General features: G+C 40.4%; 1 protein-coding gene and 1 non-coding gene across 6 annotated transcripts in view; one reads left to right on the top strand and one right to left on the bottom strand.

Annotated features, from left to right (window-relative positions):
* Positions 1-336: 336 nt before the first annotated feature.
* The window catches only part of SNX24 (sorting nexin 24), a 173,570-nt gene continuing 158,886 nt past the window's right edge, over positions 337-15,020 (bottom strand). Inside the window, exons 5-9 of one of the 5 annotated variants that reach the window (XM_063604606.1) lie at positions 14,684-14,811; positions 13,023-13,117; positions 11,592-11,624; positions 11,025-11,089; positions 337-5,367 (exon numbers count right to left, since the gene is read on the bottom strand). In XM_063604606.1, the coding sequence (XP_063460676.1) occupies positions 5,300-5,367; positions 11,025-11,089; positions 11,592-11,624; positions 13,023-13,117; positions 14,684-14,811 (389 nt within the window). In that variant the 3' untranslated portion in view covers positions 337-5,299. Of the gene's footprint in view, positions 5,368-10,948; positions 11,090-11,591; positions 11,625-13,022; positions 13,118-14,683; positions 14,812-15,020 lie in introns of all 5 variants that reach the window. The other 4 variants (XM_034960409.3, XM_055112586.2, XM_034960410.3 and 1 more) reach the window with 4 other exon arrangements.
* Positions 3,399-3,497, top strand: LOC112440001 (small nucleolar RNA U13). The gene has a single exon (XR_003028214.1). It is a non-coding gene; the product is annotated as a small nucleolar RNA U13 (small nucleolar RNA).

The raw sequence follows: 15,020 nt of genomic DNA, 5'->3' as shown, positions 1-15,020 counted from the left end.
GATTCTGAAGGAGTTATGAAAGTCAATAAATAATTCAAGATGGCTAAAGGGTAGGTCATAAACCATCTTCATCAATTGGTGGTCCCTAATACAGGTGTGTATCAGAGTGAACTGGGTGGTGTTTCTAACTACCCAAGGACAGGTCTCTGGCCAGATTTATTGATTCAGAATCCCAAGTGATTCTGATGCAAATCTCTGGTTTAGAACTACTGTTTCAGGATTGTAGAAGTTGCCAGGGATGTGAGACTAGTAACTGGTATGTGTGCCAAAAGCTCTCCTGCACCCATGACAGACAGTGCTACTTGATCAGTACAGCCTTATTCTCTGAGCCTGCAGTCACTCAAAAGCCTTTATTGTTTTTATTGTGGTAAAATATACATGACATAAAATTTATTTTAACCATTTTTAGTGTACAATACTATGGCATTAAGTACATTACATTGTTAAGCAATGATCACCACCAGCCAGCTCCAGAACGTTTTCATCTTCCCCAGCTGAAACCTATTAAACACTAATTCCCCATTTCCTCTTTTCCCCCAGCCTCTGTCAACCAAAGTTCCACTTTCTGTCTCTATAAATTTGACTATGCTAGATACTTCATAGAAATGGAATCATACAGTATTTGCTTTTTTGTGACTGGCTTATGTCTCTGAATGTCTTCAAGGTTCATCTGTGTTGCAGCATGTGTCAGAATTTCCTTTTTATCCATTCATCCATCGCTGGACACTTGGGTTGTTTCCACCTTTGGGTACTATGAATATATGCTATGAACATGAATATATGTATTAGTCCGTTCTCATGCTTCTATAAAGGACTGCCCAAGAGTGGGTAATTTATAAAGGCAAGAAGTTTAATTGACTCACAGTTCCACATGGCTGGGGAGGCCTCAGGAAACTTACAATCTTGGCAGAAGGGGAAGCAAACACATCCTTCTTCACATGATGGCAGGAAGGAGAGGTGCCAAGCAAAAGGGGGAAAAGCCCCTCATAAAACCATCAGATCTCATGAGTACTCACTCACTATCATAAGAACAGCAGCATGGGGGTAACTGCTCCCATGAGTCAATTACCTCCTGGCAGGTCCCTCTGACGACCTGTGGTGATTATGGGAACTACGATTAATTCAAGATGAGATTTGGGTGGGGACACAGCCAAACCATATCATTATACAAATAGCTGTTTGAGTCCCTGCTTTCTTCTTTTAGGTATATATCCAGAAGTGGAAGTGCTGAATCACATAGCAATTCAATGCTTAATTTTTTGAAGAAGTCATAACATTTCCTACAGAGGCTGCAACCATTTCACACTTCCACCAGCAATGTACAGTTACAAGGGTTCCAATTTCTCCACCTCCTCACCAACACTTGTTATTTTCTGCTTTGATAGTAGCCATCCTCACAGGTGTGCTAGAATTCTTCTTGATGCAGCACTTCAAGCAGCCATTGTCAATTGATCAAAGTTGATAAATGAGATGAAAACCATCTGTTATTTCAAAAGTGTGATCATATTTCTCTAAACCGATTGAGAGCTCAACTTCTTTTCAATGGGAACTTATAACTGTAACTGTAGGATTTACCAGGTATTGATGGCCATGGTGATATTGGGGTTGTTCACATGGCTGATTGTAATGGGGGCAGTAACAAGGACACCTGGAGAAAGGACACGAGGGCTGCCAATATGCAGAATGAGTAGGCAGAGATGAGGCCTGAGAGGCACTGCATAAGGTAGCATCGAAGACAGTCCAGGCAAAACACCAAGTCCAGGAACCAGGCAGGACAAATGATGTACCCACATCCTGACTTAAGTGGTAATGGGATTTTTTTTTTCCTTTTCCTTCCTCTGGTTTCCTTTCTCTGTCCTTTACTTCTCTATTGCCTGTGAATCCATGGTTTGAATGATTAAAGTTTTTGATATTTCCCCAAGTGCAGGGTTCCAAGCATGACTCGGAATACTATTAACACTGTGGTCCATGTGAATGACACTGCTTGGACTTGTGCAATGCACAACCTGTAGAGCAATATGGGCCAGGCATGCCTAGTGAAATCCAAAAGTAAAATGTCTATCAATATGGTAGTGGTTACACAAATTATAGAAGATCCATACAGCTTTTTTTTTAAAAAAGAGAATAGCACTTTATATACTGATACAGAAAGATTGCCAAGATATTGTTAAACAAACAAACAAAAAAAAATAGAAAGCAATGGGTATTGCGTGCTACCATTTTTGTAAAAGAGGGGAAATTAAATATATGTACACTAAACATACAATATCTGCTTGCATGGAGATGAAATATTACTCAAAGTAGACACATTAAGTACAGACACATTAAGTACTCCCTTCTGTGGGACGGGAATTCGGTATTAGGAAATGAGATGGGAGACAAATTTATTTTTTATCTATAGTTTTATATTTTTTTTTATTAAATTTTCAACCATGGAAATGATGGAAATATGTTCTGGCTGGGCACGGTGGCTCATGCCTGTAATCCCAGCACTTTGGGAGGCCAAGGTGGTTGGATCACGAGGTCAGGAGTTCAAGACCAGCCTGGCCAAGATGGTGAAACACCGTCTCTACTAAAAATACAAAAATTAGCCAGGCGTGGTGGCATGCGCCTGTAATCCCAGCTGCTCAGGAGACTGAGGCAGAGAATTGCTTGAACCCAGGAGGCGGAAGTTGCAGTGAGTCGAGATTGTGCCACTGCACTCCAGCCTGGGCAACAGAGCAAGACTCCGTCTTCAAAAAAAAAAGTTCCATCATCTTTCCCATGTGCATTCCTGAGCTGTAGAAGGCTAGCAGCTTCTTCCCAGACTCCCTGCACCTGGGATGGAGAATAAGGTTCTACAAACTGGATGTGCATTGAAGGGAGCTATGGAGTGGGAGGTGGGAGTGGGCGAATACCATCCTCCTGCCACTTTGGGCTGTGGTTGCTGGCAAGCAAGGCCACGGATGTTGATAGGCAATTGTGATGCAGGCCCAGTCACCAGCTTCCTGGGTGCTGCTATGAGGCCGCACCTCATAGAGAGATCGCCATTATATTTCCTGGGAGCTCCATATCTCATGGAGATAACAGGTCCTTTTTGATTCTACTTGCTGATCCCTGGATTGCAGCTCTCATGCTGTTTACCTCAAGAGCTTCACTCACAGCCCCCTAACTCCCTATATTCCTGCTTACAGCACAGGCTGTAGCTCCCCAGGCAGGTCAGTGCTAGAAGTTGCTGGGGCATTCTGGAATTTGTTCTTGGACACCTACCAGGAGTGCACTCCTCTCACCCTTCCAACAGATTCTGTAAGCATTCAGTTTTCAGCATTATAGGCTTTTCTGCGTAAAAGACCTACACTGGTTTCTAGTTCCTTCAATAACCCTGACAGAATTACACATTAAAAGTTTAAGTAGATATGATCCTTGTGTAGTGCATAAGCATGATGACTGGGTTTTCCCACTCTTGTGAGGTGTGCCTCCTGCAAATCTTATGATGTCTGCATATGACTTGTCTGACATGGGAAATAAAATTTACATAAATATAAAAAGTGAAAGTCATCACTAAGAAAAAACTTAATTCTCAGAAAAGATTTCTTGGGCAGTGTACCACTATAGATACTTGGTTTTTTCAAAAAAATTCTTATTATCTTGGTAAATCATCAAATATTTAATGAACATCTACTGACTTAATAGATAATTTATTATAATAATTTATCTTATCATATCAGAAATAAACATCTATGTGAATGTGTGAGAGGTTTTGTGTGTGCACATGTGTGTGTGTGTGTGTGTGTGTGTAAACAGACAGATACAAACCATGTTTCCAATGAAATCTTAGGAGAAGACAAACTCAAATGTTTCCTTGTTCTGTTTTTATTTAACTCCAAATAGCTAATAACATAAAAACATTTTTAAAAAATCTCCAATACCCAACTATTACTTTTGGTTGACAACATTTGATTATTTAGTTCTTGCTTGTTTCCCACATGTAGTACAGAATCTATCATAATATCTTTAAAAGTTTGCAGCAGGCTTAAAACCTGAATATTTAGATCCTAATCAAAAACCATGATGTAGTTATTAGTTTTGATTTTAAATACCTTGCTCCCACAGAACTTATTAAAACGAATAACCATAAATAGGCTAGCTATTAATTAGATCTCAATGAAATGCCCACATACAGCACATACATATAGGTAGTATATATGCTTTTATCCTTTACTACTCAAAGTATGATGTACAGTGGAGTTATATCATAAACACATTTAACTTACATTAACTCAACAAATGAGGTCAGTGAAAAGGAAGCCGTAAGGAAAATAACATGAAATCCTGTGGTGATCCCACCTACGATGAATGCACACCCTTGAGTAAACCCAGGTGGGTGCTGTCCATCTGCTGGGTGGGCGCTTCACTCCTTGTCAGTTCACATCTGCCACTAGCGGGGCAAGCATCTTGCAGGGCTGATTCTAGTGTTAAAAGTTATGTGCCTTTTTTTTTTTTTTTTTTTTTTAACAAAATGGCCCCTAAACAAACACCAACAACTTCACTTGGTCTTCAAACAAAGAAACAGTCTTTTTTTCCAACATAGGAGGAAAAGCTACTTGTTGTGGATGTACAGGTTTCCAACATGGCACCCTTCTAAAGGGCTTTCAAGGATCATCCTAATAGCCCATTTTACCTATGTACTGACTTTGGAAGCTAACCCCTGAGTATGATGCAACTCCACTCTAATGTAAATTAAAATGCCATGATCTTAAAAATGCCATAATATTGTCAGTATAATTTAATTTCCAGTTTAGTTCCATCTTCACATTTAGCGGTGTGTGTCTGTGGCCGTCTCCTGGTGCCAGCATTTCAGAATGTACTGTCACTGGCTGAGAAAATCTCATGGTGAGAAGAGTAGTGTGTCATAAGATCTGAACAAAAAAGCTACCAAAGTTGATCAGTCTCAGTATGATTCAGGATATGATTTTCAATTAGCAAATGGTGCAACTGAAGCAGAGAGTGGCTTTGTTTTGCTACACCCAGTGCTCCCAGGAATCTCCTGTGGCCTCCTTTTCATGGGTTTCTACGCTGGCAGCTACACTCTACTTCTTAAACACTTGGCCTTAGCCTGACCACCGCCCTGGTTCAGTTTCTATTTTTAAGAGCACCATTCTAATGGAAATGTCCCTGCCCTGAATTAAGCTGGGACTGTGCACTTTACCACTAGCTACAGCTGTTATATATCATAGCGTTTAGGTTAAATTGGTAGGTATTGATTTCCTTGACTGTGACTTCGAAACTTGCTTCTGCTTCTTTTAGCCATGTAGGATTTCTACCTGGGCTGTAGATGAGGGTAAAATATCCCATGGAGGACTCCTTCAATAACCACATTTGGAAAATCTGAAAAAAAAAAAAAAAAAAAGAAAAACTGCTTTTCTTATGTGAAACAAAATATAATTGCATTCTGTAGAATGGAACAAGGCAATGCTTACGGTAAACACAGGAATCTGCATCGCCAGGCATTTGCCTGGTTGAGGATGTGCTATCAGTCATGCTGCTTCAGCCTAAAGCCACTTGAGCACAGCACCAGGCGCGGCAGGAATGTGCGGCCAGATTTGTAGCTTATTGATTTAAGGGATGTTCTAACAGTTAATGCTGCTAGGCCTCAGCTCTTTATCTGAATGTTTTCTCAAAAGGAAGATGGATTACACTGGCAATTCAATTTCTAACAAAATCTCAATATACTTGAAGGAATTCCAAGATTTCTACTGGGAATACCTCACTGCAGTTTTTCCATTGTGGTTTACAGTGCATTTAGTCCAAGTTGTCCTGAGTCTACTTGTTCTATTAGACTAGCTTCGAAAGAGAGCAGTAAGATGGGGGTCAGTCTTCCTAACTTAAAAGGGCAAATTTCCAACAGAAGCCATCCTGCCAAACTTGAAAACACAGCTCCATTATTATAGGAGACAGGAAGGGAGGCCAGGGGTGCAAAGTATGTTACAGCACATTCCAGTCATTACAGTAGGTTAAATGTGAATGGATTACTTGAATGGGAACCAATCTCTCTCATGGTTCAGAAGTTTAATTTTTAAACTTTAATCTGTACATAATGATATCCAGGAACTATCCTAAAGCACTTTAAATAAATATCATTATTATGTAAGAAAATAAAAGTAGTCCAATATTTTAAGAAAAAAAATGTGCATCTAGCCTCTATTGTCTACTGTGTAAATAAAATCATTTACTAGGGGATTGGGCCTCATCAGAGGAGGCAGAAAGGCTCTCAGAGGCTAGGGGTAGGCAGAGGGAGCTAGCCAGGTGGCAAGTCTGTGGCCAGAGGGAGCCTGGAGGGTTCAGAGACCTAAACGAAAGCCAACATAGTGAGAAAAGTGGGAATGAGGAGGCTGGAGGGCACGGGGTGCCCCATCACACCTGGGAAGAATGGATAGGAGTTTGGGCTTTATCTGAAACTCAATGGGAAGCTACTGAGGGAGTTTAAGCAGAGTGGGAGAGTGTTGAATTGTGTTTTGAAAAAGATGATTCTGGCTGCCAACTGGAGAATGGACTGGACAAGTTCAAAGCAGACACAAGATCAGTTTGGAGACTACTGCAGTAGTTCGAGAGGGCAATGGTGGCAGCCCAAACAAGGTTGAGGATGGAGAACCATGGAGGAATTCTAGAGAAATGAAGGACGGGACCAAGTGACAGGTTAGATGTGGCTAGTGAGGGAAGGGGTGAAGTCAAGGATGCCTCCTGGGTTTCTGGCTTGCATAATCAGAGGGTGGTGTGAGAAGACCCAGAAGAGGAGTAAAACAGAAGATCATCAACTCTGTCTGGAACTTGTGTTTGAGGCACCCGTGAGACTTGCCAAAGGGGAAGTCAAGTAAGTGATAGAATATGGTGACAAGTTTACCTCAACATATATTTATTGAGAGGCCTCTGTTTCCTGGATCGGCCACTTAATACCTGTGTGACCTTACGTGAGTTATTGAACATCTCTGTCTCTCTCTTTCCTCAACTGTGAAATGGATTTCATAATAGTATCTACCTTATAGGCTGTTTTAAAAATTGGGGAGACAAGCGAATGCACACACAAACTATGTCTTAGAAAATCTCTAATACATGAGTATCCAGTTATTTCTGGTTGATGACACTTGATTTTTTTAGTGCATGCCTTTCCCCAACATGAAGTAACGGTTTTTCATGAAATATATCTTTGAAAGTGTGTGATAGGCCTTACACATGTATATTTAGAGCCCAGTAAAAAACAATAATTTAGCTAAGTTAATTTTAATTCTAAATGTATTTCTCCCACATAGAAGGATATTAAAATCAATTGCCATAAATAGAGCTGTTAATTTTCTAAAAGATACTCAAATAGGACATATTACATGACGGTGGCAGACATGCCTTTATTCTTTGCCACTCACAATATAGAAGTCGATTTGAAGGTCAGTGAAATTACATTGTAAGTATATTTAGCTTAAAAGGATTCAACTAAATAAGTTAAGCAAAAAAGACATAAAGGAAAATAACATTACATACTGTGGGTAACTCTACTGCGCTGGTAACATGTCAAGCAGTGACAAGAACAGGGCAAGGAGAAAAATACAGCAGGGCATGGGCTGGAGAGGGCCCAGAGACAGGGAAGTGAGGGAAGAATTTGAGTGATGGTGCCATTTGGGTGATGACTTGCAGGAAGGAACAAAGCAGCCCGCTGGGAGGGTGTCCGGGAGAAGGGCATTCCTGGCAGAGGGAACAGCAAGTGCTGAGGCTCTGTATGTATGTCCACCAATTGCTGAACATATGCTAGATGCTGGGGATTTAGAGGACAAAGCCAAAGAACAAAGATAAGATAGTCTGTGACCATTACTATGAAGGAAGCAAATAGGGTTCTCTGACAAAAAGTGAATGGGATGGAGGTGTTTTAAAGCAAGGTCCACCAACTAGCAATCAGAAATAACATAATCAGGGTTTTGGGTTGTTTTCTCATCTGTTCCACTCTACTTTAAACTGTGGATTTTGGCTTCATCATATGCATGATTTACTACAATGTCCATTATTGCCAGCATTACTCAGTAAACTGTCCTTGACTTTGATTCTCATTGAGAGGCGATGAGAAGGAAGGTGATTTAGGGCAGGTTTTGCTGTTATTTTTGTTGGTTTTTGCTTATTTAATGAACATGTATTGTGAATGGGTAGAGGGGCTCGTGGAGAGGGAGAATCAGCACAGGCTCTCTGAAGCCGTGGCATTCAATGTGAGCCCTGGAAGATGAGAGGCAGCTGGCTATGGATGGAGAAAAGAAGGCTCACGGTGGAGGAAACAGCACACCTGAGGCCCAGAAAGAATTCCAGGGTGGCTAGGGCAAAGTGTATGAGGAGGTCCAGTAGGAACATGAGCCTGGGGCAGGCCACAGAGGGCCTTGCAAACAAACCACAGGTAAGAGTCTGGAGCTCCCAGGACAGAGTTGAGATGGAGATACAATATTGTGACTCAGGTGTACACACGTGGTAGGCAGGCCACACACAAGGAGATTATCTGAAAGAAAGTGTAGTGAGAAGAGGAGAGGGTCTATGACAGCATTCTGGTCAGCTGCTAGAGAGTGGAAGGAAGTGGGAAAGCCAAGGGGAGACACTGTTTGAAGGAGGAGAAACAGATCAACATGTCTAAAGTACATGAGAGGCCAAGGAAGATGAGGACTGAAAAATATCCATGGGCTTCAGCCACACTGAAATCACTGGGGACTTTGGCAAGAATTGTTTTGAGTTTCCCAGGAAAATCAAAACAAAGACCAAAAGGCAAATGCTTTTCAATCTGTTAAGAGAGTACTCTCCTGATTTCTAATGTTAAAAGCTAAGGGATATTTGATTATTAGTATTTTATAAGAGGATAATGCTTAAATGTCAGATCTTTGAAGACAGACACTCCTCTGACTTTGTAGGGGGCGGGGTCAGTACATCTGTGAAGAAATTTCCATACGCAATATCCTCTGGAATAATAACCTTAATATCTTGCTAAGAGGCATCAAAACAAAAATGTGATGCAAGTAAAGTTTCTCTTTAAATTAAATGCTAAAGATTTGCAAGAATATATCATTAGTATAACACTTCTAAGATCACAAGAATCTGATTCGTGAAACTGGATTGGTCAAAATTCCAAGAAAACAGATCTGGTGACTGGTCCTTCCATACCTCCCATCCCATCCATCAAACCTGTGATCCATTTATTCTCAAACAGGAGTTCCCTTATTTTGCAAGTCTTCATCCATATTACCATGCTACCAATGATACATACGTTTTACTCTTTCCAATTCAAGACATTTACCCCTGATGTTTCTTCCCAGAAAGTTCCTCCTGTTCTTCACTGTCCAAGCCAGGCATAGAGCACATGGTAGGCACTGCTCAATAAGCTGGATGAATTGGATTTAAAGGTCATAAAATATCTTCCCTCTTCTATCAAGTATCCTGGCTATTCTAGTCCACAGTAACCATTTCACTGTCTACACTTCTGCAGGAATTTCAGTCAGATGCATGACATATCTGAGCATAAACAATACATGGAAAAAGTGCTTGTGGAGCCATTTTTCAAAGATAATAAGAATAATTTATAAAACTATCTATTTAATCTATATTAGATTGCATTATGAATATTTGTTAAATATGATATTTTAACATGACATCAACTAACATGTATATTTGTTAAACATAAGAAGCAAACGTTACAGAGAGAAAGATTCACTGCGAGGATCTTATAGGAAAAAGAATATGAGGTCATATTCCTATACAGCAAAGGCAGCTCACTCTGATCGGGGTGCTACTAGGAAGGGTCCCTCAACCCTTCCTAGGGAGGAGCAGGGCTGCGTCCTGGCCACCCTTCTTCAAACTGACAGCTAAGTGGGTGATGTGAGTACGTGTATCCTTGCTATAGAGAGCAGTTCCCTTTCTCCTGCTCATAAGGTTTTATTGTCAGAAACAGAGAGGGTTTCAATGGATTATTTATCTATTACTATTTAGTGACTCCCAGAAACAAGATTCACTATATGCAAAGAGCACAGAAGGAATACATAGGCAACAAGAGGTCCACCCATCAACCATCTGAGAGTGGACAAGTCAGGGACTTCCCTGGACCCCAATTTTCTCATTCAGTCAATGATAATATCTGCCCTGCTTAGTTCACAAGGTTGTTAAGGAAATTAAATGAGATAATGTATGCAAATGAGCTCATAAAGAGATGCATAGCAGAACACTTTGAGAGGGACTCTGATGAATTTAAATTTCTTTGCACAGAGAAAAGACTCAGTCGAAAATATTACAATTATACTTAGATCAATTAATTGTATTTAAACTATGCAACTTTAAAAAATATATAGTTTGCCATCAAAGATGCTGCAATGTATATACACATAGTTTTGGGGAAGAGGCTTTTTTTTGAGACGGAGTCTCGCTCTGTCGTCCAGGCTGGAATGCAGTGGCGCAATCTCGGCTCACTGCAAGCTCCGCCTCCCGGGTTCACGCCATTCTCCTGCCTCAGCTTCCCGAGTAGCTGGGATTATAGGCGCCGGCCACCACACCCGGCTAATTTTTTGTATTTTTAGTAGAGACGGGGTTTCACCGTGTTAGCCAGGATGGTTTCCATCTCCTGACCTCATGATCCACCCGCCTTGGCCTCCCAAAGTGCTGGGATTTTAAAAATGCCTGGCCGGGAAGAGGCATTTTTAAAAAGGACTAGAGCCTTGAATTTGAACCCTGGCATCTGGACAAAAACAAGCAGAGGCCAAAATGACATGATCAGAAAAATTAAGGACCATAAATACCTTTCTTCCTTATTACTCTAATTCAAAATAGTCTGGTAAGAGAGAAAGAAAAATTACATTTCCTCCTGAAAGGCCAGCCCCAATTAAAATTCTAAGTGTCGCTTATACCAAGAGCACTGGTTTATTGGCAGATTATTAAGCCCGGGACCAATGTCACTCTGTTAGACCTGTATTAAAAACGTGGTTTATGTGGTGCAGGGTCAGATCAGTAAAGAGCTGTTAGCAGATGACAGGTTTGATTACCGCTGGCTGCAGGCAAGACATATGGATCCCTGAGGAACAGCAGCACAGGCTGGTGGGACAGTTTGCTGGAAAGGTCAAGAACAGGCATGTCAGCATCAGGGGACGATGGTAAACAGAAAACACTACAAACTAGCTTTGAGGGGATCAAACTGCTGTGCGGGGACGTCTCAAGGTTTATGTTCTAACAGTGTGGGTGAATAATAGCACGCAGAGTAAGAGTGAACAAATGGGCACTGCTCTCATCTTCTAAACATTTCTTTGTGGAATTTGAAGCAGATATACAATCTATACAATAAATCATTGCTGAAACGTGCTTTCCTAAAAATCTTGTAATACGATTGTTGATAAAACATTCTGATTACTTGCATGAAACAATGTAGGGCTCTTATTCCTCCACTCTTAATTCTAACTGGTTACTCCTGTAATTCCCTATCAAATATTTATAATCTTAAAACCAATTTCCAAACAAAGGTTCTTAAGAAAAACATAACTTGAAACACATCGTAGGTGATTAAACATTTAGCAAAACCATAATCCTATTCCTGGCTGATGAGGATTAGTCCTTACCTTGACTCTTCAGACTCTGTTTCATCAAAAGATCTAAAAGTTTTGAAAAAGGAAAAAAACAAAAAAACCACATATGTTGAGTCAATGTTTATGCCAACAAAGGAAAAAATACCCAATATTATTAGATGACTGAATTGGTAGTTATTTTTTAAAAGAGCTGTGAGTTTCCACTGAGCCACAGCATGGCTATGCCCCATTCTAAGGAATCTGAAGACTGGAATATTCTTTGATTTCTCTTAAGATTACTTAAAAATCCTCAGGTTTTATTACTACTTTTGGGCTTGTATAATGGAGAAAACATTTCGCTCACTGCCATTGCTAATGTCTATTCTAAAAAATACATAAACATATATGAAGCCTAACCTGCCCGTAAATACATACAAGTTGGAACAGAACACACTGACAACACAGTATTTGCCAAGTGTATAATTTTTGTTATGCAATAAGTGGAAAGTGGCTCTGAGTAAACAGTGCTCATGAGGAGCTGTGACAGGTGTTTGCAGCCCCATCATCCAGCAGATGGCTGGGGTTTAACATGACTTTGGGTGTGGCCTGCTTGATTTTCTTGTAGTTAAGTGTGGTTCCTTCAGGCAGCAAGAAAATGGGTAAACCTCTCTCCTGCATGGATTTTCAGAGAGTTTGTGATGATTTTTTCCCCTGTAAATGGATACAGTATGCCATGGATGTTCCTGAAGGCCTTCTGAGGCTAGCTCAGCCCATGTCATGTGCTGTTGCTGGGCCAGTGGCTTATTTCAGAGTTAATTCTTCGGGAGAGCTTTTCCTAATTGCTGATGATATCAAACCTCTGGGTCCTTGGGTTAGGACCAATGGGTTTAGACCAATAGATAGGGATTAGGATTTGTAGTCCTGCCACTGGAAGTTCCTGAGAGAGGCAGCTGGACAGTAGAGGAAGAGGGCTCGCCTTGGAAGGCCTCGGTTCTGCAAGCTACAAGGCAAGAGATCTTGGGAAAGTCATTAAATTCCTGTGTCTCTGTTTGCTCAACTACAAAATGAGAGGAGTTGCATCAAATCATCTCTAAGATCATTCATAACTTTAAAATTATATGAATGTGTACCACCAGGATATGAATTTTGCTCGAGTTTCCACTAATAAATGAGCCCATAACAAGTTAATTAGATTCATAATTCCCATCAAGTAACATCATTCTATGTAACAGTGTAATTGAAAAGATTGATTCCTTGAGTCTAAACATGGGTTACCGAACCATGGCCATTTGGCCGCAAGATGGGCATAAGGACTCAGAGGAATTCTTTTAACCAAAAGCAGGGGGCGAGCGAGTGCTGCAGCAAGCCAAAAGAGTGGGCATGGCCGGCAGGCTACTCGGGCATCACTCTGGGCTATTTGTTAGATCAATTGGTCATTGAAGAGTAATTTAAAATACACATCCAATATGCAAACATGATTCTTACCCACAACTTTCTGCCTTTGGTAGAGAGGGCAAGTGTCGCACATTTAGGAAATCAAGAAACAGTTTGGGAAGTTCTTCATTTTCTAAAATGACAGCCTGTGAAAGCAGAAAACAGAATTCGAAACTGAAGTGAAGTTTGCTAGGTGATCAATCAAATGAACTATTTCAAAAAGTCATAACCGTCCATCAAAGTTCTTACCAGCAACATTCCTCACAGTCAAGATGAGGAGTGGTCTCTGTTTTGCCCACCAGGAATTCGGGCTGACACACATGCTAGGGATTGCCGGCAAATCCTGCAGTTTATCTGTTCTTTCATTCAACTGGCATTTATAGAGCACCTACTATACACTAGATGCTGACTAGGGGACAAGACAGTGGGGAGCCAGGTAGAAATGGTTCATGCCTTCATGGAGATTCTAATCCAGAGTGAATATTTCAAAACCTGGCAACATCAATAATACTGTTAAGATATGTATATCAAATTTTCTTTACTGAGTGATAAAGTGGTCTGATATACACTATGTATACGTGTGCGTGTGTGTGTGTGTGTATCTCCCCACAGGAGACCACTACTATTTAGGAAATATGATAAATTATTTTTTAACTGGAAGATTTAGTCAAGAACCCTCAACTATCACCTGTTTTGGCATTAGAATCAACTGACATTTATTGCCATTTGGACAGCTCCACTTAAAGGGTCAGTAACAACTTTACTGCTAAGTGTAAATCAGTGTACATGCTGAAAAAAAAATCTATAGAGTTCTTCCATTTAGTGAGCTCTGCTACAGAGCTGGCATGATGGCATAACCATGTCAGTAATCAGAGATCCAGGTTATGCAATGTCAAGGAGAAATCTGACAAAGAAGTATGTATCTTCTTATCTATGTATTTTTAAAGTCTACCAGAGTGTGTGAACTGAATATAAGTTTGCCGCCTCCCCCTCCCCCTCTTCTAAAAGACCACAGGAGAAAAGCGTCAAAGGTTTTATCATAATCTCTGACTTCAATACAACTATTCTTAAGGGTCATTTTTCATAACTTACCATGGGTAAATTTTGTCCAATAAGTACATGTTGTTTAAAGAACTATGAGAATCAGTGGTGAAATATCACTCACACAACTGATCAGGAATACTGTGTAAGGGTGGTGCATAAGATACATAACAAGTAACAAAAGTGAGGTGAAATTATGTACCTTGTAGATACATAGTTCTATATCACATCTTGTTCTTAGCCATGGTTCACATACTGAGTGGCCCCAATTCCTCATCAGGTTTTGTAATACTGTTACCCAGTTCAGGTCATACAAATCAAGTGGGTAACTATACAGGTTGCCAGTCCTCCTAGGCTGCCCTCTGTCCCACACTAGAGCAGAACCCTCCTGGTGTTCAGTCCCTGGAGAGGGGTCATCTAAAGAGCCACTTCCACTGGGGGCTGCTACTGTACTTTACACAGCTCACCGTTCCCATGAAAGCTTAAGGAATAAAAGATAGAAGAAAAAATTGGGGTGTTATACTTTATTCATTAAATAATAATTTCCTGGGCATCTATTATGTTAGGCACTGGGACATGATGATAAATCTTACAGGTCCAGTGGAGCATGGGCTGAAGAAAGCTAGCAATGAACAAGTAAACACACACACTAAACAACAACTTAAACTTGCCTTAGAATATAGTGAGATAGAATCGAAATAGCGTATCACTCTAAGCGTTTTCCCATCTACCAATGCATTCATCCGTCCATCCCTCTGTCCCTCTCTCCATCCATGTGTGTGTATGTGTTTACTTTCTCCTGGTTATAAAAATAGAAAAATAAAAAGTTCAGAAAATAAAGAGAAAAAAAAAACCTCCTTTATCCAGAGGCATAATTTCATTACTATTTCAACTAAATTTCCTTAAATCATTTCACTTTCATCTCAGTTTTTACCTATTCAAGGAAATTTTTTAGGTGCCCAGAGGTCATTATTTCAGTGCCTGTAACTCAAAAAGTTCTAGGAGTCA

This window comes from Pan paniscus, chromosome 4 (assembly GCF_029289425.2).
Source record: "Pan paniscus chromosome 4, NHGRI_mPanPan1-v2.0_pri, whole genome shotgun sequence".
Lineage (NCBI taxonomy): Eukaryota > Metazoa > Chordata > Mammalia > Primates > Hominidae > Pan > Pan paniscus.
This window is presented reverse-complemented; position numbering and strand designations above follow the sequence as displayed.